General features: G+C 51.6%; 1 protein-coding gene across 1 annotated transcript; it reads left to right on the top strand.

Moving 5' to 3' along the window:
• The first annotated feature begins 1 nt into the window (after position 1).
• On the top strand, positions 2–25,186 carry P2RX3 (purinergic receptor P2X 3). The gene is made up of 14 exons (XM_074954545.1): positions 2–71; positions 778–836; positions 1,669–1,788; positions 4,790–4,925; positions 17,317–17,388; positions 17,635–17,701; positions 18,126–18,219; positions 19,210–19,287; positions 20,286–20,427; positions 20,691–20,827; positions 21,374–21,467; positions 22,087–22,152; positions 24,070–24,147; positions 24,431–25,186. The coding sequence occupies exons 1-14, from the start codon at positions 36–38 to the stop codon at positions 24,542–24,544; spliced, it is 1,293 nt and encodes a 430-aa protein (XP_074810646.1). The 5' UTR covers positions 2–35; the 3' UTR covers positions 24,545–25,186.
• The last annotated feature ends 310 nt before the right edge of the window (positions 25,187–25,496 follow it).

Below are 25,496 nucleotides of genomic sequence, written 5' to 3'. Positions count from 1 at the left end.
CTCCTACCATAGAGTCCGAGTGCGGCTTCGGCTCGATGGGGCAGTCTTGTCTGGCAGCGCCGGGATGGGAGGTGGAGCTGGGGCCGCGCGCACACGGAGCCTCCCCCCAGCCCCCTCCCTCCGCCATCCCCCTAGACACCGCCCGCAAACCCCCCCTCCCCGGCCTGTATCGCCAGACCACACCCCTAGGCCCCTCTCCCATCTCCACCTTGACCCTGCGGACTCTCAGCCGCCCCTTCGCCCGGCTTTGACCTCGCTGGATGGTCCCGCACAGCCGGGGTGACCCCCAGCTCGTAGCCCCCGTCAGCTGCGAACCGCCCCACTGGGACACTGTAATGGAGGCTGCGATCCCTGTGTAGTGTGACCGAGGAGGCCGCCGTGACTAACAAACTGGGGGCCTGGCAAGCTGCTACAGCTTGACTGAAAGAACCACGGGGCTGCTCCCCCTCTGCATAGGCCTGGCTCGCTCTGCTGCCGTGCTCTTTCCAAGGGAAACTGCCTGGCAAGGGGAGATTACACCAGACACCTGCCCCCATTGCAGTATACTTGTGCAGCCTAGCCATCGCTTACATTGCAGCTCCTGCTCACACAGCACCCTGTGCCTTGGAGGAGCAAACCTTACTGGATAGTCCATGGGAGGCTTGCGGCCTGGGCGAGCTGCTGCTCGGAGGGGGCCTGGTGGGATTTGCATGTCTCCGCAACACCCTTCCCCAACTGACCTGGAAAATCCACCCCTAGGGCTGTGGGAAACGACTGGGGGTCATTTCTTTTCTCTAGCAGAATGGGGGTGTCAAACACTGCAGAAGCCACCAGTCCCACTGGCGCGAGTTACTCAGGTGACTCCCTCTTGGCAGCCTAAGCAGAGGGGTCAGGGCCACAGATAGCCTGGGCCCTGGGGGATGGGGATCTGTCTCACCCCTGGGGATGGACCCCCAGGGGAAGCCAAGCAAGAGCCCTGCATCAGCTCATACTGTGCATGCTCTGAGGATAATTACAGAACCTCAGGCTCAGGGACTGCCACTGCCCAGCATATTCCACCAGCTGCTAATTTGTCTCCAGAGAAAAATCAGTGTGGTATTTGTTTAGCTGGCTCTCCTTTCTGGCTATTCTTCCACAGCTGCCTGTGTGTTGGGCCAGGGATGGGATAGCCAGGGGCTGCAGGTTGAGATTGAGGGACACCAGCAGAGCTGGGGTGCGGTGGGGTGGGGGGAGCCCATGGCTGGGACAGGGGTTCGGGTTGGAAGTGAGGGGCACCAGCAGAGCTGTTGCAGGAAGGATGAGAGCTGAGATGAAATGTGCAGAGAGCAGATTCCTTTCTGGACTCATGGAATGCATTAAAGACCTTCCCACCCCCCCACACACACCCCAGAGACTCCAACTGGTAATGGATGGGCTAGGAAGCCCCACCTTTCCCTGATGGCATCACCACGGGGGGCGGGGGGGAGTATATTAAAGGGGTCCCTTGGCTCCAGGCAGCCCAGAGTAGCCGCAGGGCACAGGAAGACTCCACTTCTGTTCCCTATCTTAAAGGGACAGCCCTCCCAATTAGCCCTGGGCATCCATCACCCCCCTGGGGTACCCCTTGCCTCCTAGTCTCTGGTCCAGGCATCCCGTCTGCCCTGGGCTGGTGGGCCACGCCCTGCTCCTGATGCCCATGCTCTCCTCCAGTATGAACTGCGTAGCTGAGTTCTTCACCTATGAGACCACCAAGTCGGTGGTGGTGAAGAGCTGGACTGTTGGCGTGATCAACCGGATTGTGCAGCTGCTCGTCATCTCATACTTCATTGGGTGAGTGCCCCCCAGGCCAGGGGAGTCTCCCTGGCACTCGGGCTTCATGGCCAAACCCCTTTCCCCTTGGGCCTCGTCCCAGAGGACCAGGAGAATTATTCTCCAGGGTGGGTACCATCATACACTGATCTCCAAAGAGCCCCGCTCCCGGAGGAAGGAGGCTGGGGGATGAGTCAACCCCACCTTGGCACAGAATCACTCCCCAGGCTAAAGAGTCCCGCTTGCCCACCGACCCAGCCCTGCATGTGGGTTGCACAGGGGTCGGGGTGGGAAGGAGATGCTCTCTGGGAGGAATGTAATCAACTCGTCCAACAGCAAGGGTCTCTCTCCTCCCCGCTCCTTGCTGCTGATGGGCGTTGCCAGGTGGGGCTGCGTTGGGGGACACAAGAGGTCTGAGCCCTGCTGGCCCTAACCACTGGGGCCAGACAGCATCACCTAGAGAGGCAGCTATCCCCTTTTTGCCACCAATGTGCTGAATCGAAGGGTGGGAGGCTGGTTTTGGAGAAGTCCTTGGTGCATGGTTGTACACACTGTCCCGCCTGACAGTGCCCATCCCCGCCCATCAGCTTCCCCGCAGGAGAGTGTAAAGACAGTCTTTGGGTTGGGTGTCCGAGCAGGGCTGGTGTGTATGTGTGACTCTGTGTGAACAGGAGAGGTAGGGCTCTGTGTGGATCTGAGAAGTGAGGGTGGGGAAGGTTGTGTGAGCTGAGGGTGAGCTGGGGGGCTGTGTGAGCTGGGGGTGGGGCTGGGAGGAAGGGGTGCAGCAGAGGTTGTGTGAGCGGGGAGGAGGGGCTGGGAGGACAGAGCAGGGGGTTGATGGGCGGGGATGGGGATGCATCGGGGGGGGGCTGGGTGGGTGGGGCACTTTCTTCACCATCAGTGAAGGCCAAGGGAATTAAACTCCAGTCCTTCCCCAAAAGGGATGCTGTACCACAGACAGCGTGGGGCTGCTGAGCCCCCTCTAGCCCCCACCACAACCCTCGTGGCTCTCATGCACCCCTTCCCCCGCAGCCCAGTGATCCTTGCATGGTCCCCCAGCCCAGTGACATTCACACAGCCCCCTCTCCTTCACCCCCTGCCCCGGTGACCCCCTTAGCACTTTTGAAAATGGGACTTGTGCTCCTAAATCACTTAGATGCTTTGGATTATTTCATCCTAAATCCCTGTGATTTCCAATGAGGTTCAGGGCCAGATTTTCAAAAACCTTTCACTCCCTTTCATGCCCCAAAACAAAAGCCCAGATTTCCAAAATATCTTCGCGATTGGCCCTGAGTTCTTGTAAACAATTACAGGTTTCAGAGTAACAGCCGTGTTAGTCTGTATTCGTAAAAAGAAAAAAGAAAAGGAGTACTTGTGGCACCTTAGAGACTAACCAGTTTATTTGAGCATGAGCTTTCGTGAGCTACAGCTCACTTCAGCAGGAGAGTGAGTTTGTGTGTGTGGTTTTTGGAGGGGGGGGTGTGTGTGGGGGGGGGTGGTGGTGGTGAGAAAACCTGGGTTAGTGCTGGAAATGACCCACCTTGATTATCATGCGCATTATAAAGAGAGGTTTCAAAGAGGGATGGGCTATTACCAGCAGGAGAGTGAGTTTGTATGTGTGTCTGTGGGGGGGGGGGGGGGGGGAAGGGTGAGAAAACCTGGATTTGTGCTGGAAATGGCCCTCCTTGATGATCACTTTAGATAAGCTGTTACGAGCAGGACAGTGGGGTGGGAGGAAGTTTTGTTTCATGGTCTCTGTGTGTATATAATGTCTTCTGCAGTTTCCACAATATGCTATGCATCCGATGAAGTGAGCTGTAGCTCACGAAAGCTCATGCTCAAATAAACTGGTTAGTCTCTAAGGTGCCACAAGTACTCCTTTTCTTTTTTCTTTTTTGTAAACAATTAGGCTGCACCAGGAGCCATCATGTGCTTGGTGAATTTGGCCCCCATCGTGTGCCAGGTGACTGCAAAAAAAAATCTGACTTTGTGCTCTTTTGAAAATCTCTTTTTCGGGCTCCTAAGTCCTGGGACGTTAGATCCTCCATTACCTGGGCACTTTTGGAAAATCTACCACGGAGCAACAAGAAAAAGCAGTGAAGGTGGTGGGGATATAACTGCAGAGAAGAATCTGCAGGGGGCCACTAGGTGGCACGAGATGTGTAGGAAGAAGAGCTCTGTGTGTCTTTTACAGCCAGGCTGGCTCTGAGCCCGCTCCGCTCACTTGTTATTTTAAAGGGACATTTTAACATTTGCTGCCGCTTTTTAGAAGGAAGTGTCATTTCAGTAACTGGGGTTACTGAATCAACCCGCCCCCAAAATCAGGCAACAATCGTATAAAATTCCTTTGCCTTCTGGTTCCTGAGCTGGTAGGCGACATGGGGGTCCTGTTATCATGTTCTTCTTGGTAATCAGCAGGGCTAGACACTTGCATTTGGCTTCTGTTGATGAAAGCAAAGTGTGTGACCTCAGCTCGCCAAGGGGCGCTGCTGGCTGTGTGACAGCATTTAAACAGGGAGGTGATCCGACAGCAAGGAACGCAGGTAAACGGACGAGCTGCTCCAGGTGGGCAGCAGTGTAGTGTTTGATGGCAGCAGGAGGGAGGTCAGGAGCAAAATTATCGTTTTGAAAGGGAATTCCAGGAACTCAGTCTGAAAGAGTTCACCCGCTTCCAAAACGGATTGATGAATGCGGCACAAGACACTGGTTCGGTTGAAAACAGGACAACTGTGTGGACCCAATGCAGTTTAGGCTGAAGAAAACTAAAATTAACCCGAAAACAAAACCATTTGCATTTAGACAAGACCTAAGGTTGTCACTAAATCCCATGACTCCAGGAGGTGGGGCTTTAGCAAGGCCAGCAAAGACTCCCAATAAAATCCCAAGAGTTGGGGACAATGAAAAGGGATCTTCACAGCTCTCTACCGAGCCTGTCCCAGGTTGGCGAATTGTGGGGGAGTTTCCCCAGCCTGCCCCTCCGGTGAGAGGCTAATGTGGGTCTCTGTCCCTCTCCCCCCCCCAGCTGGGTGTTTCTCCATGAGAAGGCGTACCAGGTGCGGGACACCTCCATTGAGTCCTCTGTGGTGACTAAGGTGAAGGGCTTCGGCAAATACACCAACAGGGTCATGGACACGGCAGACTACGTTACACCCCCACAGGTAATCCTCATGCTGGAGGGCCAGTACCAGAGGAGTGGTTAAAAATAGTCAGGACTGGGGTATTGTGCGATGGGAGCTAAGGATGCCCAAAAGGTCTGGAGGGACTTGATTATTACTGCTATTATTCATGTTATGGTAGTGTCTAGAGGCTCCAGCTGAGATCAGGGTCTGGTCATGCTGGGCTCTGCTCAGCCCGGACACACACACGGAAACAGGCCCTGCCCCAGCTGAGATCCAGCTCTTGTGGGGCCGGGCGCTACACAGACACATGACGAGAGACAGGCCCTGCCCTGACTGAGAAAATGAGGAAGTTAATAATACTTTGTCTAATCTTATCTAGCTAGCTCTTTGGGGCAGGGACTCTCTCTTACTAATGTGTGCAGTACCTGGCACAGTGGGGACCCCGATCTTGGCTGATACTACATTGATACAATGAATATTGGTCCCTACTGTCTGCTGCTTCAGCCTCTAAGCTTGAATTCAAAGAACTATATCCCTGATACGTGCCTTATTCAATTAAACAACCAGCTGTCGGCCTGTGTATTCCTGAGTTCAGGAAATGCCCCCTGCGTGCCCCCTCACAGAACCGTGGCACCCCGGCAATCCCTTCTCTGAGAGGATGAGGACCCTAGATCAGAACAGGGAGAGATCTCTGGGCGTCATGGCAGAGGAGAGGGTTGAAAGAGGAGAAGGCAGCAGCTTTATGAAGATGGAGGGGGAGACACCCATACACACACCTGTGTGGGATCTGTGAAGGGACCCATGAGCTAGGGGAATTTTGTTCCTTTACTTTGGCCTCATCAGAATCATAAAGCAAAATATCTGATCCCTCCTAAGAACAGCGTAGGACATAGGAGGTTAAATATAGCATTTTCCTGAGCCATCAGCAGCTTTCCTGTGTCCCCTTTACAAGCTGTGTGCACAAGCACACAGTGTTCAGGATAAACAGACGGGCCTTGACATTGAATTGTAGCTACTGCTCCTTCCCCTAGCTCAAACAGGGATGTACAAACACAGTGCTCTCCTGCTTGGAAATTCCCAGAGCAGGTGCAGAGTAAATTAGGAAGATGGAGGATACAGAACTAGAACGGAGCAAAAATTGTAGTTGAACTGGGAGGGAGAGGGGAGCAAAAATTGCTCTAACCCCTAGGTCATGCTCTTCCTGGAGAAACCACAAGAACTCAATATGGGGCGCTTTCTCCCTCTAGTGGCTGCATCATGTAAAGCCTGCTGCTGGCTGTGAGCTGACAGCTGAATGAGATAATATCTTTTAATGGACCAGCTTCTGCTGGTGGAAGAGCCAAGCTTTCAAGCCACACAGAGCTTCTATTCAGGTCTGTTAGCTGAGATAGGAGGGGCTCATGCTTTTTAGTCTACAGATCCTGGGTGAGTCAAATGAAATTCTGTTTACATTGTTCATTTCTAATCACCTGTTTTTTGGGTGGATTTCTCCTTTTTTGCATGTTTTGAAAAAAATGGGGCAAATTTGAATTCAAAAAAGCAAAGTGAAAAATGACACAAACATCTTGAAAAGAAATGTTTTGACTTTTCAGGGGGGAATGCTGAAAAATGCATTTTTCGATGAAGGATCTGTTTGTCAATACAAATAAATAATTCTCCCAGCTCTGTACACAGGGATCAAATCAAGGTGCTTGATCTAAGAGACTTGCTGGTTGAAAAATTTCCATTAAGACTGTTTTTTAGTGGAAATGGGGTTTTCAGCTAAACACATTTTTTGAGAGAGGTGCCCGCTTTCCTCAGAAAATTTGGATTTTTTTCATTAAAAAGACCAAACACCCCAAACTCAAAAAAAATATTTCAATCAGGAATTACTGCGTTCATTCCTCATGGGAGTTGTAGTTCATTTGCTCTTTGTTTCTGTTCTTCTGTGTAGGTTGGGCTCCTGGGCCAGACTACATTTCCCATGAATGGTCAGGGGCTTTCATGACACACCCACTCCCTTCACCATGAGGGGAGACTGCAGTGCATCATGGGAGGTGTAGTCTGGCCAAGAAACCTGGCCTAGAGAGGAGAACCAGGGGATGCATGAGGCACCAGAACTACAGCTCCCATGAGGCACCACAGTGATGTTTCCAAATGGAAATATTTTGATTTCTGGTTGTTTTTGCCAACAATTCAAAATTTCCTGTGGAAATAAAAGGCATTTTCAGACCCACTGTTTCTGGGAGAAGGAGCCACTAGTGCTGGGGCTGCAGATCTGGCCCATTGACTTCAATGGAGCCATGGCCCATTGACATGAGCTGGGGATCTGGCCCAGTGTCCAATACACACGCACACTGAAAAGCTGTAGCTGCAGCTATGCTGAGGCTGACCTTATCCTGAGGCTTGGCTGCTCAGCTGCAATAAGCAATTTGCTCATTTCCCACCAGCCACATGATCTGCTCTGGTCATTAAAGGGACCAGGATCATTAACCCTTCCCAAAAGGACTTGGGGGTGTGTCCTGACAGGCTGGTGAGGCTGCCTGTCACAGAGAAGGTCAGTGCCATTCAGTCATCTTCACTCATGCGAGCCCCAGGGAGTGCTAGTCATGGGGCTGCTTGCCTCATGCTGAGAGGCAGGGGGCAGAGTGGGCTGGCCAAGCCCTCCTCAATGGCCCCTGTGTCTCAGCCTCGCCTATTGTCCTGAGGTCGCTGCTGCAGCTCCCTATGGAGGGCAGGCCAAGGGAGTGCTCAGTGGGCATGTGAGACACGCTTGGTTTTCTGGACTTCACATCTGAACGTGATGGGTGACCCCTGCTCAATGCATAGTGAGACAGGCTTGGGATGGCTGGCTGCTGGGCTTATTCTGAAGGCTAACTGTCCTCCGCATGTCACTGCCCCACTCTGTGCCTCAGTTTCCCCTCCCACCCTTTGTCTTTCAGATTGTAGCACTTTAAGGCAGGGACACAACAGGGCTCCGATCTGAGCTGGGACAGGGCCCGTCTCTCGCTGTGTGCCTGTGCAGCGCCCCGCCCCACGGGGCCCTGATCTCAGCTGGGGCAGGGCCTGTCTCTCACTGTGTGTCTGTGCAGCACCTGGCACAACAGGGCCCCAGTCTCAGTTACTAATCTCATACTGCTACTAAAAATTTCACATCCTGGCTTGTACATCAGAGGGAAGTTCTCACACACACACTCTCTGGTACAGCCACTGACACAGTTGTCACTCACGTTGTCTGGGATCGCTTTGCTTCTCTGATATCACAGGATGGATGAGCCCTAGCTTCAATCTGGCGAAGACTAAACCCTTGGGTTTGCGAAAGCTGTCTGCATCTAGCCTCAATTTCCAGCGTGCTGAGAGTAATCCTTGTGCTATTGACCCAGCAGTCTGGGGAACAAATTGGGGTTCCCTTTTGGATCATCTTTGCACAATCAAAACATATGAGGGCTTACAGCTCCCCTGGCAGGGACCCCCTTGTAATGTGCGCTGGGCTCTGTGGTTGAGAATGCTGTAGAACAGCAGTTGTTATTGCTTATGTGCCCTCTGGCTCGGACTGGATCCCTGTCCACAGGTTGTGCTATAGAGACCACAGTGAACGTTTAGCCAGCTGGGGTTGGTAGGAAAACCTACATGGAAACTCCAGCTCATACAGCACCCAGCTGCCCACTGGCCTGGTAAGTAGAGACCGCAACAAACCCAGGGTGTGAGCTCCACCAGCTTGCTGGATCGAATGCAAAGCCCTGCTCAGAATCTACAAGGTTTAGGATTTGAGCTCACCACCCACACACGGTGCCTCATACATATCCCAGAGTTCTTGGGGTGAGGGGCGAGGCTTTAGGTAGGGGGATGCCAGCTATGCAAGACATGATCAGGGCTGATCAGATGCAACACGTGCATGGTCAGGAGCAAGCTGTGAGGCCTGTCTCCAGGGAGGAACACACCCTCCCACGCAAGTTACCTTCAGGAACCAACAACATTTGGGGTTCATTGGCAAATAGGAAAAGTAGGGGCTGGGAGAGAAATTGTTTCAGGTCCACCCAAAAATGAAGTGTTTTGAAATTTTCAGTGAATTGGGGGAAAAAATCGTTTTGGGTAGAATAAAACAGTTTGTTTTGATTGCGAGTGGATTTTAAATAATTTTTAGAAAATAAAATTGATGGAAGTTTTGAAAGGAAAATCTGCTCTGCACTAAAAAGGTGGAAAGGTTTCACTGAGCAAATGTCTAAACAAAATGTTCTGACTTTGTAAAAATACACCCCCTGATATGAACAACTCGGCAAAACCACCCTGAATTTACAAAATGTTTTGGAGGCACGGCATCTGCATTTTTCACCCAAAAAAAGTTTTGGGTGATTTTTCCCCAGTGCTGATCTTCAGTGCAGAGTTAGCTCCAATGTTGCCTCAACTGGAGCCCTGTCCACGCACACATAGAATCATAGAATATCAGGGTTGGAAGGGACCTCAGGAGGTCATCTAGTCCAACCCCCTGCTCAAAGCAGGACCAATCCCCAACTAAATCATCCCAGCCAGGGCTTTGTCAAGCCTGATCTTAAAAACCTCAAAGGAAGGAGATTCCACCACCTCCCTAGGTAACGCATTCCAGTGCTTCACCACCCTCCTAGTGAAAAAGTTTTTCCTAATATCCAACCTAAACCTCCCCCACTGCAACTTGAGACCACTACTCCTTGTTCTGTCATCTGGTACCACTGAGAACAGTCTAGATCCATCCTCTTTGGAACCCCCTTTCAGGTAGTTGAAAGCAGCTATCAAATCCCCCCTCATTCTTCTGTTCTGCAGACTAAACAATCCCAGTTCCCTCAGCGTCTCCTTATAAGTCATGTGTTCTAGTCCCCTAATCATTTTTGTTGCCCTCCACTGGATGCTTTCCAATTTTTCCACATCCTCCTTGTAGTGTGGGACCCAAAACTGGACACAGTACTCCAGATGAGGCCTCACCAATGTCGAATAGAGGGGAACAATCACGTCCCTCGATCTGCTGGCAATGCCCCTACATATACATCCCAAAATGCCATTGGCCTTCTTGGCAACAAGGGCACACTGTTGACTCATATCCAGCTTCTCATCCACTGTAACCCCTTGGTCCTTTTCTGCAGAACTGCTGCCGAGCCATTCAGTCCCTAGTCTGTAGTGGTGTATGGGATTCTTCCGTCCTAAGTGCAGAACTCTGCACTTGTCCTTGTTGAACCTCATCAGATTTCTTTTGGCCCAATCCTCTAATGTGTCTAGGTCCCTCTGTATCCTATCCCTACCCTCCAGCGTATCTACCTCTCCTCCCAGTTTAGTGTCATCTGCAAACTTGCTGAGGGTGCAATCCACACCATCCTCACAGATCCTTTCCTCGGTCGCGGTGGTGCTTCTAAGCTGAGCTAGCCAGCCGAAGAAGGGGAGAGGCCAAGGACACCGGAATCTTTGTAGAAGTGGGGGGCCAAGGCCAAAGTGCCACTTCCCCCTCTGCAGCTATCTGCTCCGGTGGTGAGCCAGCTGCCTTCTCTTCTGGCGCCACAGCAGCCCCTGGTGGGCGAAAGGTGTAATTGCAGTGCTTCTCTGGCAGAATCTATTATTCTACGTGGAAAAAAGAAATCTGCAGGGGACATGAATTCTACACTTGTGCAGTGGCGCAGAATTCCCCCAGGAGTACACAGTGTGTCTTGGCCTTTAGCAGTACAATTGTTTTTCCCATAACGCATATGTTTCTTTTGTTAAAAAGTGGGGAGGGGAATGGCCCCCTATACCTTCGCCCCTGGTTCCAGTGCTGGTGGGAGAGGCGACAGCTCAAGTGAGCTCACGTTTGCAGGCCAGTGTCATTTTGCAGTGTGGAGCTCTCACTGGAGCTGAGCTGACTCAAGAGGAGCTAACACCAGCATCACTCAAGTTATCTCTGCAGTGAGAGCAGACCTTTAGGAAAGAACCAGACGCTGTATTGCTGATTTACCCTCATCTGGGAAACTGATCTGCAAGACCCTGGATGTCTGCCACTGCTCAGCAGAGGGGGGACACAGGAGTCCGAATGAAAGGGAATGCGCTCTTGAGATCCCTCATTCAATCCCCACTCATGTCTAACATGCCATCAATTACATCGATCCTGTTGTGTTCATGGCATACAGGCTGAGCAGTTAGATAAAAATTAGGGCTGTCAATTAATCACAGTTATCTCACGGGATTAACTCAAAAAAATTAATCGTGATTAAAAAATTAATCACAATTAATCGCAGTTTTAATCGCACTGTAATACAATAGAATACCAATTGAAATGTATTAAATATTTTGGATGTTTTTCTACACTTTCACAAATATTGTATTCTGTGTTGTAATTGAAATCGAAGTGTGTATTATTTTTATTACAAATATTTGCACTGTAAAAATAATAAAGAAATAGTATTTTTCATTTCACCTCATGCAAGTACTGTAGTGCAATCTCTTTGTCGTGAAAGTGCAGTTTACAAATGTAGATTTTTTTTATTACATAACTGCACTCAAAAACAAAACCATGTAAATCCGCTCAGTCCTACTTCTTGTTCAGCCAATTGCTAAGACAAACAAGTTTGTTTACATTTACAGGAGATAATGCTGCCCTCTTCTTATTTACAATGTCACCAGAAAGTGAGAACAGGCATTTGCATGGCACTTTTGTAGCTGGCATTGCAAGGTATTTATGTGCCAGATATGCCAAACATTCGTATGCCCCTTCATGCTTCAGCCACGATTCCAGAGGACATGCTTCCATGCTGATAACGCGTGTTAAAAAAATAACGCGTTAATTCAATTTGTGAATGAACTCTTTGGGGGAGAATTGTATGTCCCCTGCTCTGTTTTACTCACATTCTGCCATATATTTGATGTTATAGCAGTCTCGGATGAGGACCCAGCACATGTGGTTCATTTTAAGAACACTTTCACTGCAGATTTCACAAAGCGCAAAGAAGGTACCTGTGATGGGTTCGGTCACAGAAACCCCCTTGGGACTGTCACCTGATGTGCTGAAACTACCTCTGAGCCCACTTTCTTTGATGGCTTGTGTCATAAATATAAAGGGAAGGGTAAACCCCTTTAAAATCCCTCCTGGCCAGAGGAAAAATCCTCTCACCTGTAAAGGGTTAAGAAGCTAAAGGTAACCTCGCTGGCACCTGACCAAAATGACCAATGAGGAGACAAGATACTTTCAAAAGCTGGGAGGAGGGAGAAAAACAAAGGGTCTGTGTCTGTCTGTGTGATGCTTTGGCTGGGGTCAGAACAGGAATGGAGTCTTAGAACTTAGTAAGTAATCTAGCTAGGTATGTGTTAGATTATGATTTATTTAAATGGCTGAGAAAAGAGCTGTGCTGAATAGAATGACTATTCCTGTCTGTGTGTCTTTTTTGTAACTTAAGGTTTTGCCTTGAGGGATTCTCTATGTTTTGAATCTAATTACCCTGTAAGGTATCTACCATCCTGATTTTACAGAGGGGATTCCTTTACTTCTATTAAAAGTCTTCTTGTAAGAAAACTGAATGCTTTTTCATTGTTCTAAGATCCAAGGGTTTGGGTCAGTGGTCACCTATGCAAGTTGGTGAGGATTTTTACCAAACCTTCCCCAGGAAGTGGGGTGCAAGGGTTGGGAGGATTTTGGGGGGAAAGACGTGTCCAAACCACGTTTCCCAGTAAACCCAGATAAAGTTTGGTGGTGGCAGTGGAAATCCAAGGGTAAAAAAATTTTGTACCTTGGGGAAGTTTTAACCTAAGCTGGTAAAAGTAAGCTTAGGAGGTTTTCATGCAGGTCCCCACATCTGTACCCTAGAGTTCAGAGTGGGGAAGGAACCTTGACAGCTTGGGACTCCAGAACTCTGTCTTGTTGAGCCAGACACGCAAGCCTGGTGCAACACAGACCCAGGGTCTGAACCACGCCCCCAAAGCTGCAGACTTAACAGAAAACAGCTCAGAAAGTGTTCCTGTCTTCAGCACCCAGACACCCAGCTCCCAATGGGTTCCAAACCCCAAATAAATCCTTTTTACTCTGTATAAAGCTTATACAGGGTAAATTCATAAATTGTCCGGCCTCTATAACACTGATAGAGAGATATGCACAGCTGTGTACTCCCCCAGGTATCACTTACTCTGGGTTTAATAATAAACAAAAGTGATTTTATTAAGTATAAAAAGTAGGATTTAAGTGGTTCCAAGTAATAACAGACAGAACAAAGTAAATCACCAAGTAAAATAAAGCAAAAACACGCAAGTCTAAGCCTAATACATTGAGAATCTGCATACAGGTAAATCTCACCCTCAGAGATGTTCCAATAAGCTTCTTTCACAGACTAGACTCCTTCTTAGTCTGGGCCCAATCCTTTCCCCTGGTACAGTTCTTGTTAGTTCCAGCTCAGGTGGTAACTAGGAGATTTCTCATGACTGCAGCCCACTTTGTTCTGTTCCACCCCCTTTAATAGCTTTAGCACAAGGCGGGAATCTTTGTCTCTCTCTGGGTCCCCACCTCTCCTTCTAAATGGAAAAGCACCAGGTTAAAGATGTATTCCAGTTCAGGTGACATGATCACATGTCCTGTGAGGCTTCATTACTCACGTGCTGGCACACATGTTTACAGGAAGTCTTACAAGTAAACAGAGCCATTTACAACCAATTGTCCTGGTTGATGGGAGCCATCAAGATTCCAAACTACCATTAATGGCCCACACTGCATAATTACAATAGGACCTCAGAGTTATATTTAATATTCCTAGTTTCAGATACAAGAATGATACATTCATACAAAAAGGATGACCACAGTCAGTAGATTATAAGCTTTGTAATGATACCTTACAAGATACCTCTTTCATAAAGCATATTCCAGTTACATCATATCCACACTTATAAACATATTTTTATAAAAATATGGAGTGCAACGTCACAGTACCAATGTGAGATTTCTAAAGATAGCTACAGCACTCGACCCAAGGTTTAAGAATCTGACGTGCCTTCCAAAATCTGAGAGGGATGAAGTGTGGAGCATGCTTTCAGAAGCCTTAAAAGAACAACACTCCAATGCAGAAACTACAGAACCTGAATCACCACCAAAAAAAAAAAAAAATCAACCTTCTGCTGGTGGCATCTGACTCAGATAATGAAAATGAACATGCATCAGTCTGCACTGCTTTGGATTGTTATCAAACAGAACCCATCAGCATGTCCTCTGGAATGGTGGTTGAAGCATGACGGGACATATGAATCTTTAGTGCATCTGGCACATAAATATCTTGTGATGCCAGCTAGATTCCATGCTCTCAAGTTGCAGTGAGGGACATTTAGGTTGGATATTAGGAAAAACTTTTTCACTAGGAGAGTGGTGAAGCACTGGAATAGGTTACCTAGGGAGGTTGTGGAATCTCCTTCCTTAGAGGCTTTTAAGGTCAGGTTTGACAAAGTCCTGGCTGGGATGATTTAGTTGGGGATTAGGTCCTGCTTTGAGCAGGGTGTTGGACTAGATGACCTCCTGAGGTCTCTTCCAACCCTGATATTCTTTGATTCTATGATTCTAACAGTGCCATGCGAACGCCTTCTCACTTTCAGGTGACATTGTAAACAAGAAGCGGGCAGCATTATCTTCTGCAAATGTAAACAAACTTGTTTGTCTGATGGTATGTCTACACTATGAAATTAGGTCAATATTATAGAAGTCGATTTTTAGAAATCGATTTTATACAGTCAATTGCGTATGTCCACACTGAACGCATTAAGTTGATGGAGTGCGTCCTCACTACCATGGCTAGCATCGGCTTACGGAGCGGTGCACTGTGGGTAGCTATCCCACAGTTCCCGCAGTCTTCGCCACCCATTGGAATTCTGGGTTAAGCTCCCAATGTCTGATGGGGCAAAAACATTGTCGAGGGTGGTTTTGAGTACATGTCAGTCGCCCCTCGTCTGTGAAAGCAACGGCAGACAATCGTTTCACGCCTTTTTTCCGTGCGGACGCCATACTGCTTTCAGCAGACGGTGCAGTAGGACTGCTAACCGTTGTCATCCACCGCTTCCGCTGCAACTCTGCTCTGCTGCTATTGTCTCAATAGCGAATTTCTCCATGTTGTCTGTCATGGGCTCCTGGGTATGTGTGTTCTTCCTCGGGAAATGTGCGCGGTGCTAACCGTCGTAATCCACCGCTTCCGCTGCAACTCTGCTCTCCTGCAGACGCCATACCATGGCAAGCATGGAGCCCGCTCAGATCACCGCAGCAGTTATGAGCATTGTAAACACCTCATGCATTATCCTGCAGTATGTGCAGAACCAGAACCTGCAAAAGCAGGCGAGGAGGCGATGGCAGTGCAGTGACAAGAGTGATGAGGACATGGACGCAGACTTCTCTCAAAGTACGGGCCCCGGCAATTTGGACATCCTGGTGGCAATGGGGCAGGCTCATGCCATGGAACGCCAATTCTGGACCCAGGAAACAAGCACAGACTGGGTGGGACCGCATAGTGTTGCAGGTCTGGGATGATTCCCAGTGGCTGCGAAACTTTTGCGTCCGTAAGGGCACTTTCATGGAACTTTGTGACTAGTGACTAGTATCAGGGAAGATCGCTCCCAGCCAAACGCAGACAGCTCAGCATTAACCCCCCCTACCCCCACCACCATATGGCTAAAAGCAGGGATGATTTCTTTTCGGCCACAGGCAAACAGCCCAGCAGGAACGGCCACCTCTGAATGTCCCCTTAATAATGTCCCTGGAGGATTTCTGCTCCATCCCCAGACACGTTAACAGACTTTTGCACTAGTTGTACTGGCTGCGAATGTATCCCAAGTCTTCAGGGCAAATTAATCATTAAACACGCTTGCTTTTAAACCATGTATTATATTTACAAAGGTACACTCACCAGAGGTGCCTTCTCCGGCTTCGTGGTCCGGGAGCCCACCTTGGGAGGGTATTGTCTCCAGGGTGATAAACAGTTCCTGGCTGTTGGGGAGAACAGTTTCTCCACTTGCCTGTTGGGTGCTATCCTCCTCCTCCTCCTCATTTTCCTTGTCCCCAAAATCCTCATCCCTGTTGCTTGAGACTCCCCCCTTGCAGGTGTCCACGGACAGGGGTGGGGTAGTGATAGGGGCACCCCTTAAAATTGCATGCAGCTCATCATAGAAGCGGCATGTCTGGGGCTCTGACCCGGAGTGGCTGTTTGCCTCTTTGGTTTTTTGGTAGGCTTGCCTGAGCGCCTTAATTTTCACGCGGCACTGCTGCAGGTCCCAGTTATAGCCTCTGTCCATCATGCCCTTGGAGATTTTTTCAAATATATTGGCATTTCGTCTTTTGGAGCAGAGTTCTGATAGCATGGATTTGTCTCCCCATACAGCGATCAGATCCAGTACCTCCCGTTCGGTCCATGCTGGAGCTCTTTTGCAATTTTGGGACTGCATAGTTACCTCTGCTGATGAGCTTGCCACGCTGGCCAAACAGGAAATGAAATTCAAAAGTTCCCAGTGCTTTTCCTGTGTACCTGGCTAGTGCATCTGAGTTGAAAGTGCAGTCGAGAGTGGTCACAATGGAGCTCCTGGAGGCCAATACCATCGAATTGCGTCCACACTACCCCAAATTCGACCCGGCGATGTCGAGTTCAGTGCTAATGCCCTCGTCAGGGAGGAGTACAGAAATCGATTTTAAGAGCCCTTTAAGTCGACAAAAATGGCTTTGTCATGTGGACGGGTGCAGGGTTAAATCGATCTAACACTGCTAAATTCGACGTAAACTCATAGTGTAGACCGGGGCTGAGTGATTGGCAGAACAAGAAGTAGGACTGAGTGGACTTGCAGGCTCTAAAATTTTACATTGTTTTATTTTTGAATGCAGGTTTTTTGTACGTAATTCTACATTTGTAAATTCAACTTTCACGATAAAGAGATTGCACTACAGTATTTGTATTAAGTGAATTGAAAAATACTATTTCTTTTGTTTTTTTACAGTGTAAATACTTGTAATCAAAAATAAATATAATGTGAGCACTGTACACTTTGTATTCTATGTTGTAATTGAAATTAAGGTATTTGAAAATGTAGAAAACATCCGAAAATATTTAAATGGTATTCTGTTATTGTTTAACAGTGTGATTAATCATGATTAATTTTTTTAATCGCTTGACAGCCCTAATAAAATTATCAAATGCTCTTGCTGGAAGGCTGCCACATAACAGGGTTTTATTTCTTAGAACTCAGAACCTTAACATACTAAAACCAAAAGCAGAGCGAAACAAAGCAGGCTGTTCTCTAGCACAACTCACCCCCCCACCTTACTCTAGGCTGGCTCTCTGCAGATTGATGCTGATTGCATGCAGGCCTGGAAAAATCCCAGAGAATTTAGAGTGATCACTCACGATTTTAACACAGTTTTCAACACGCCCTAGCTCCTGGCTGTTTCACTTGCTCTGTTTCTTCTCTGCGCCCTTCCCTATCCTGTCTCTCTGACCCCATCCCATCTCTGCAGGGGACGTCTGTCTTCGTGATCATCACTAAGCAGATTGTCACGGAGAACCAGGTGCAAGGCTTCTGCCCTGAGGTAAGCAGGTGAGGAGTGAGGGAGAATGGTGGGAGGGCTTGGGAAGGGGAAGGACGGTTGATCTTCCCCAGCTGAAAGTGAAGCTATTCTCTGGAGAGGTTGCCTTGAGGTACCCGCTGTTGGGGCATTTAGGGTCCCCACCACCATCAGAGCGGTGGCAGGAAGGGGGGGGCAATCTATATGCCTGCCTGTCTGTCCCTGGGGCTCATTCCCTCTGCCTGCCTCCCCCTTGCTCTCCTTTTCCAGAGCGAAGTGAAGTACAGCTGTGTGTCTGACAGCGACTGCCAGAGGCCTGTCCCTACAACGGGAGGCGGTAAGAACCCAGAACCACACAGCAGCTCCAACAGGAGGCTGGGGCCTAGCATGTGGGAATGGTGGGCGGATGCCCTAGTATGGGGCGATGGCCAGGAGGGAGCAGCATCAGCCTGTGGGGTGAGGGAGAGGGATCGGTGAGGGAGGAGAGAGTGAAGAATAGATGAGTGGAAGAAGAAGGGGTGGATGGGTGGATTGATGTGTGGCAGTGTCTGAACCTGCTGCATCTGGATGTAAAATCAGGAGTTGCCATGGCGTGATCGAAAGGCCAGGCTGGCCAGCTGGGAAGTGGTAGCCAACTCAAACCTCTCTGCAGGATCTGGGCTCTGTGGGGGTGGCAGCAGGGACCAGTGTGGGCACAGGAGGCAGGGTGGAGGGGCTGGGAGTGGGGTTTGTGGTCTAATAAATAGGGGGCGGTTCCACAGGGATCCTGACTGGCCGGTGTGTGAACTACAACAGGAGCCTGTGGACCTGTGAGATCCAGGGCTGGTGCCCGGCTGAGGTGGACACCATCCAGGCGTAAGCTGGGCCCTTCGGGGCAGTCCCCCTTTCCCCGCTTCAGCACCCTGTTCTGTCAGCGAAGGGGTCCCCATTCTAAGAGCCCTCCTGGAAGTCACCGGCACCTAGAGGAGTCTGGGGCGCCGTACCAGGGCCACCTTCTGGTGGCAGTTGTGCTTGGCTGTGTCACCTGTTCCGCATGGCCAGGTGCAGAGAGCCTCCCACATCCTCAGCTCTCAACATGAAGGGGGGACCCCACTGTGCGCTGTGCTGTGGCTATTCTCTGCCCCATAGGGCCCATAGGGGGTGAAGCAGGGATGTGGTATATCAGGTGGCACTGCACTGTGGTTATTCTCTGCTGTCCAGGGCCAAGAGAGGACAGATCGGGGTCATGGCCAGGGTGCACTGTGCTCTGTCTGTGCTCTGCCCCCCAGGGCCTATAGGGGCCATGGCCTGGTGGCACTGTGCTGTGACTATGCTGTACCCCACAGGGTCCATAGGGGGTGGATTGGGGCCGTGGTCGGGTGGCACTGTGCTGTGGCTATTCTCTGCCTCACAGGGCCTATAGGGGGTGGATTGGGGCCATGGCCGGGTGTCACTGTGCTGTGTCTATGCTCTGCCCCACAGCGTCCATAGAGGGTGGATTGGGGCCATGGCCTGGTGGCACAGTGCTGTGACTATGCTCTGCCCCACAGGGCCCAAAGGAATCTTTACTGTTTAGTCACCTTGAGCTCAAGCTACTGCCATCCACACTGTACCTGGCCTCAGAGCCCATCCAGCCCGACAGGATTATTCTCAATCACATCAGCGCCCCTCAGCCCAGGCCATGTACAGCTTTCCCTGATTGTGCAAGGAGCTGCACAGACTCCACAGACACAAAGAGCCCTAAGCTGCGATGGGTAAATAGCAGGAGCAGGGGGGCAGATGGGAATGGGACATTGCCACCCAGGCAGGCCATGGCCCCCTGCCTATATCCCATGTGGGTGATTTCTCGGGGCACTCTCCCTGCAGGCCCATCATGCTGGAGGCAGAGAATTTCACCCTCTTCATTAAGAACAGCATCCGCTTCCCGCTCTTTGACTTCGAGAAGTGAGTATTCGGGGCGGTTGCATGGGGTGTGTACAGGACCCATCCGCCTCAGCTCACCTTGGGGTCAGGGCCTGACACTCAGGGACATGGAACTTGCTTTGCCCTGCATTGGCAGTGTAGAGGGGCCTTGAGGTGGGTGGAAATGACCCCTGAGGACCCATGGTGGAGGAGTCTCCCCAGCTGGAATGGGACTGGGGCAAGGGCCCTGCATGCACCCTGCTCCCAGACACTAGATCAGAAATATGGCCCAGGTGGCACTGCATTGTGGTTATTCTGTGCTCCCCAGGGCCCATAGGGGGTGGATTGGGGGCTTGGCCAGATGGAACTGCATTGTGGCTATTCTCTGCCCCCCAGGGCCCATAGTGGGTGGAACGGGGGCATGGCCAGGTGTCTCTGCGCTGTGGCTATTCTCTGCCCCCCCATCTCCCCCGAGTCTATAGGGGATGGAGCAGGGTTGTGACTGGGGGTGATGGCACTGTGGCTGTTATCTGCCCCCCATGGGCCATGGAAAGTAAGGTCTAAGTCCATGCAGCCCTGAGGCTGCTCTAATTGATACTGAGGACCAGGCAGGCCCCCAGAGTATGGCGAGTGCAAAGCAGGTCTGAAGCCCCTTTACCTCCCCATCTGAGCCTGCCCCAAGCACAGGATCTGGCAAGCTGAGGATCGGACCTTCTGCATCACAGAGAGCCATGCCCCCAGGCTGTGTGTGTCTGATCGGCTGCATTGCAGATAAACAGGACTTCCCAGCTCCTGGAGCCACCCTCCTCCTGGTGATGGTCAAGATTTCCCTCCAGCTGGGAATAACAGCAGGGGAGCCTGTGGCCGAGCCAGCCGGGGGTTGGGGTTGGGGTTATGGCTGGGGTTAGGGTTAGAGACTATGGAAGGGGGTTAGGATTGGGAGTAGGCTTTGGGTTTATGGATGGGGTGTGGTTAGGGATGGGCTTTCCCCATGGGACCCTGTTCTCACAGTCCCCTCTCTGTGTTTCCCTCCCTCCAAGGGGTAATCTGCTGCCTAACCTCACGGCCCAGGACATCCGGACGTGCCGCTTCCATCCCGTCACCCAGCCCTTCTGCCCCATCCTGCGCCTGGGCGACATCGTCCGCTTTGCCGGCCAGGATTTTGCCAAGCTGGCCTCCACGGTGAGATTCGCGGCTCCCCCCATGGGCTGTGGCCTGACAGCCACATGCCAGGAGAGAGCACATGTGTGATGGCGCATGTGAGCTAGGACCATCTCCAGGGAGTGTCCTTCAACACGCAGCGGAAGCGGGGAGCTGCAGGGGACTCTGGGGCCTTGGTCAGTCCCTTAGCATGGGGGAAGGGGTCCGTCCAGTGACCCGGCGTAGTGGCCCCTCTATGATGCTGCCTGGGGTAGTTTGGCCTAACACCCCTTCTCTGTGCACAGGGAGGAATTCTGGGGATCAAGATCGGGTGGGTGTGTGACTTGGATCGCTCGTGGGAGCACTGCGTGCCCAGCTACACCTTCACCCGCCTTGATAGTGTCTCCGAGAAGAACAACGTCTCTCCCGGCTACAACTTCAGGCAAGCACAGAGGGTGTACATGCACACATGCAAACACAAGGGAAAAGCTGTGTGAGACCCTGGGGTTAACTCACTCGCTTGGACACGCTCTGGGCACATGTACCTCTTCTCACACGGGCATACTGTACCTTCCAGCTACACACAGACACAGCACATACCCCTGACTATGTACACTGCCCTCTACGTACACACTGACACACCAGATACACCCAAGTACACACACCGCTTTCCAGATACACACTAACACACCAGATACACCCAACTACACACACAACGCACACTGCCCTCCACATACACACAGTAGATACACCAGACTCACTATTACACACACTCTCCTAGTTACACACCCACACCTACATACTGACTCACCCAGTTACATACACCCTCCCTGCTACACACACGCAACCACTGCCTTCATACCAGACCCTTTCTTCCACACACTGTGTGTCACACCCCCCCTCATACACAGCCGCCCGTCGGTGTGCACACCTTGGTGCAGCGGGGACCAGGGGATGGCAAGTCACAGCCCCTCTCCCTGTCCCCCAGGTATGCCAAGTACTACAGGCGAGAGAATGGCACCGAGTACCGGACCCTGATGAAGGCTTTCGGCATCCGTTTCGATGTGCTGGTCTACGGGAACGTATGTACGGCCAGGCAGCCAGCAGGGTCACTGCGAGGAGCCAGCACTGAAGCCCTAGGACAGGGGAAGGGAGCTGATGGGGAATCACCAATGTGTCTGAGGGGTCTATACAAGGCGTGTAGAGACCACCCTGTGAGCATGTGTAGCTCTTGGCCAATCAGAACATTGGAGCGCCTCCTCCCCTCCATGTGGTCCAGGCTTGGGACTGCCCCCATGTGCCTGACTCTCCATGCCACCCCACCTCCTGTTGGTGAGGAGGGTTCCAGCTTGGCCCCTCACTATCCCTCCTCCCCATGCAATGAGAATGGAGGACTCCCCCGCATGGACTCAAGCCCCTGCCGAAGCGCCATGGGGTGTAGGAGGAGTTGGCTGGGTGTGGTCATGCATCTGGAGATGCGGTGCCACCTGGTGGCCATGTTTAATGAAGGAGGACAAGAGCCCTAAGACTCACGTGCCCAACAGAAGCCACAAGGCGGGAGGGGACACAGATCCTGAGGCTGGCTGTGAAGAGGGGGTTACACCACCCTGTACAGGAGAAGGAGGGGGCCCCCCCTCATGTGGCGTCCTAGGGGCAAACCTTCCCTCCCCTAACCACTAACTCTACTCTCTGTCCTCTCAGGCTGGGAAATTCAACATCATCCCAACCCTGATAAACACCGTGGCAGCCTTCACCTCTGTCGGGGTGGTGAGTGCAACAGTCTCTCTGCCTCCTTCTTCTTCCCCTCCGCCTGCTCCACAGGAGCCAGGGTGAGCAAGCCCAGGGCTGCAGGGAAAAGGGAGGCCCTGGGCCGAGCAAAGAGCTGCCCATCTGGGCAGGCCTCCTCGCTGCTTAGTGAAGCCCTGAGTCAAAGGTCAAATCCAGGCTTGCCAGGGACAGCAAAACCACAGAGAGAATCCAAGATGGGACTACGGTGATGCCACGGGAGGTGCTCTGGCGCTGTGGTGTTGGCACAGGGGAATCCAAGTTGGCGCTGTGGTGATGGCACGGGGGCATCCAAGATGGTGCCATAGAAACAGGGTGGGACGAATCCAAGACAGTGCTGTGGAACGGTGGAGGGGGAATCCAAGATGGCACCATGGCGGCCCAGGGGAATCCAAAATGGCATTATGGCGATGCCACGGGAGGTGCTCTAACCTCCACTCAGCAGTTTGTCACCCACCCCACGCAGTGTAGGGCTCTGTCCCTGCTAATGGTGGCCGGACCCCAGAGAGAGGTTACTGATGCTCCAGCAGTGTGGGCTCTGAACACACGAGTCCGGGCACCTGCGCTCAGCCCAGCTCTGAAGGGGAAGGGCTAGGCCAGCTCATCAGCCTCTCTTGGCTAAGGATCCATGTCCAGCCTCCTGCTCCCAGAGTCCCCCTGGCCTGTGGGTCCTGCCCTGCTGCCTTTGGGCCCCTGTCATCCCCAGGTGACTGGGGACGGCCCCACACCCAGAAAGGAAGGCCCCGCTGTAACGAGGCTGGTTCTGGCGGGACCCAACTGAGAGTGCCAATTCAGGACAAATTGCTTAAAGCAGGGCAGTTTCAGCCCAAGGCTGGGGTTTCTGTGCACACCAAGGCAAACCAAACCAGCCAAACAGAGAAGCCTTTGGTTTTACCCCACTGGCTAACCACAAGTCACACAAGCAATTCCCTTAGACATTCCACTCTCCCAGTATCACCACCAGTGCCACTCGTCATGGGGACAAATGGTTATGAAAACCAGTACCCCCGTAAAAGAAAAAAGGTTCTCTCGATCCCAAAGGACCAAGGCCCAGACCCAGGTCAATATACAAATCAGATCTTACCCACAAATCACGCTGCTGCCAATCCTTTAAAATCTAAAATCTAAAGGTTTCTTCATAAAATGAAAAAGATATAGATGAGAGCTAGAAGTGGTGAAATGGAATCAATTACATACAGTGATGGCAAAGTTCTTGGTTCAGGCTTGCAGCTGTGATAGAATAAACTGCAGGTTCAAATCAAGTCTCTGGAGCACATCCACAGCTGGGATGGGTCATTCAGTCTTTCTTTCAAAGCTTCAGCATAGTAAGGTTCCTCCAGAGGTAAGAAGCAGGATTGAAGACCAGATGGAGGAGCTGCAGCAGCTTTCTATAGTCTCTTGCCATGTGGTCTCTCTTTCTTTGTTCCAAAGACAAGCTGTCCATCACATGGCCTGGAAACACCTCAGAGTTCTGTCCATAGGCAGGTCCCTGCATACCTTGCTGAGTCACAAGGCGTATCTGCCTTCTCTCAGTGGGTCAGTTGTATAGCTGATGGTCCTTAACGGGCCATCAAGCAGGCTAGGCAGAGCTGACACCAACTTGTCTGGGGTGTTCCCCAGAAGCATAGCACAAGTTTGTAAATACAGACAGTATAGAGCCAATATCATAACTTTAACTACAAAATGATACACACATATAGACAGCATAATCCTAACCAGCAAACCATAACCTTGTCTTAGACACCTCATTTGACCCTCTTTATACTCAAGATTTGGTGCCACTACAGGACCTTGGTTGCAACAATGATCTATATGGTCCCAGATTATGTCAATAACTCACACACGCCCTCTGCTGAGCCTGGCTGGGCCCCTCTTCAGCTTGTCTCCCCTCCCCTGCAGGGCACTGTGCTGTGCGACATCATCCTCCTCAACTTCCTGAAGGGCGCAGAGCAGTACAAGGCAAAGAAGTTCGAAGAGGTGAGTCCAAGGGAGGCGGAGCCTGGCATACCCAGCAGAGAGCGAAGTGCAGGCCCTTGGGGGTGCTCCTGGCTACTCCAGTCCTGGTGTCTCCCAGCAGGGGGTGCTACAGGGAGCAGGGTGGGAGCGCTGGCTGTGAGGGGAGCTTCCGGCTGCTCCAGTCCTAGCCTCTCCGAGCAGGGGGCACTGGGGGGAGTGGGATTGGGAGCGCTGGCTGTCGGGCAAGGGGAGGTCACTCCATGCCCTTGTGGTGGGCACTGACCCGGCTCTGTGCCCCCTGCAGGTGATGGATGTGACCCTGTGCCACAGCCCCATGTACAGGAGCAGCCAGATGCTGGGAGGCCGGAACGATGAGAAGCAATCCACCGACTCGGGGGCCTACTCCATCGGCCTCTAGTGCCCCTGCCCCTGGCAACTAGACAGTTTCCTGCCCGCCCTCTGTTGCCGCAGGCACCTTGCCCCTGCTCATTGGCAAGGGCATCTTTTGTACACTCCCCTCCTCTGATCCTCTGCTTCTTCCATCTTCCTCATCACCGGCCAGAGTCTTCCTCATAGGTTCCTTCGCCAAGGGGGTGGAAATCTCTCCTCCGGAATGTCCTCAAGAAAGCACTGCCATCTCCCTCAGGAAGCATGTACCATTCCCTCCCCATCGAACCTGGACAGTGCCAAGGAGCAGGCATGGCAGGCAGAGGCCAATGTGGTGGCTGCTGGTACTGGCACCACTCAGTTACCAGCATGCCTGGCACTGTACAAGAAATGGGCAGCACTCCTCACCCTGGGGAGCACGTGCTCCTCAGCAGGGCACGCTCTCTCCGGGTTTGGCTGGGTGCTGAGAGCTCAGGAGAGCACCCTTTCAACGGAGGGGTGGATGGGATTGGTTCCCTTGTCCCAGCAGGGGGCTGTCCTTCCAGCTCAGGCACTCTCTCCAGCACTGAGAGGGGCACCCCAAGGGTGGGAGTGTGGGGTCTCCTTTCGCCAGCGGGGGGTTCTCTCCCCATCTTCACCCCATTTCCATCCTGGCAGATTTCCAGATTCCAGAGGGGGGAGGAGGAGGAAACAGGCCTTGGCAGGACAGGGCATCCGGACCCAGGGACATGCTATTACCCCCCTCCAGTGCTGACTCCATTCTCCCACGCCAGGGCTTTTTAATCAATAAAACTCACTTTCTTGTCAGTGTCCCTCTGGGCTGTGCTGGGGCAGGCGTGTAGGTTGCGGCTCTCTCCAGGGCTTGCTGGGGGACATGGAGGTGGCAGGCACATGTAACAGGAGCTTTCTGCTCTGTGTGGCCGGTGTTACCATCACCACTGATCAGCGCTGAATTGGCCAGAGCCAGGGCTCGTCTGTTCAAG

The sequence above is a fragment of the Natator depressus genome, chromosome 6 (assembly GCF_965152275.1).
Source record: "Natator depressus isolate rNatDep1 chromosome 6, rNatDep2.hap1, whole genome shotgun sequence".
Lineage (NCBI taxonomy): Eukaryota > Metazoa > Chordata > Testudines > Cheloniidae > Natator > Natator depressus.
The sequence above is the reverse complement of the archived record's forward strand: the minus strand, read 5'-3'. Positions and strand labels throughout refer to the sequence as shown.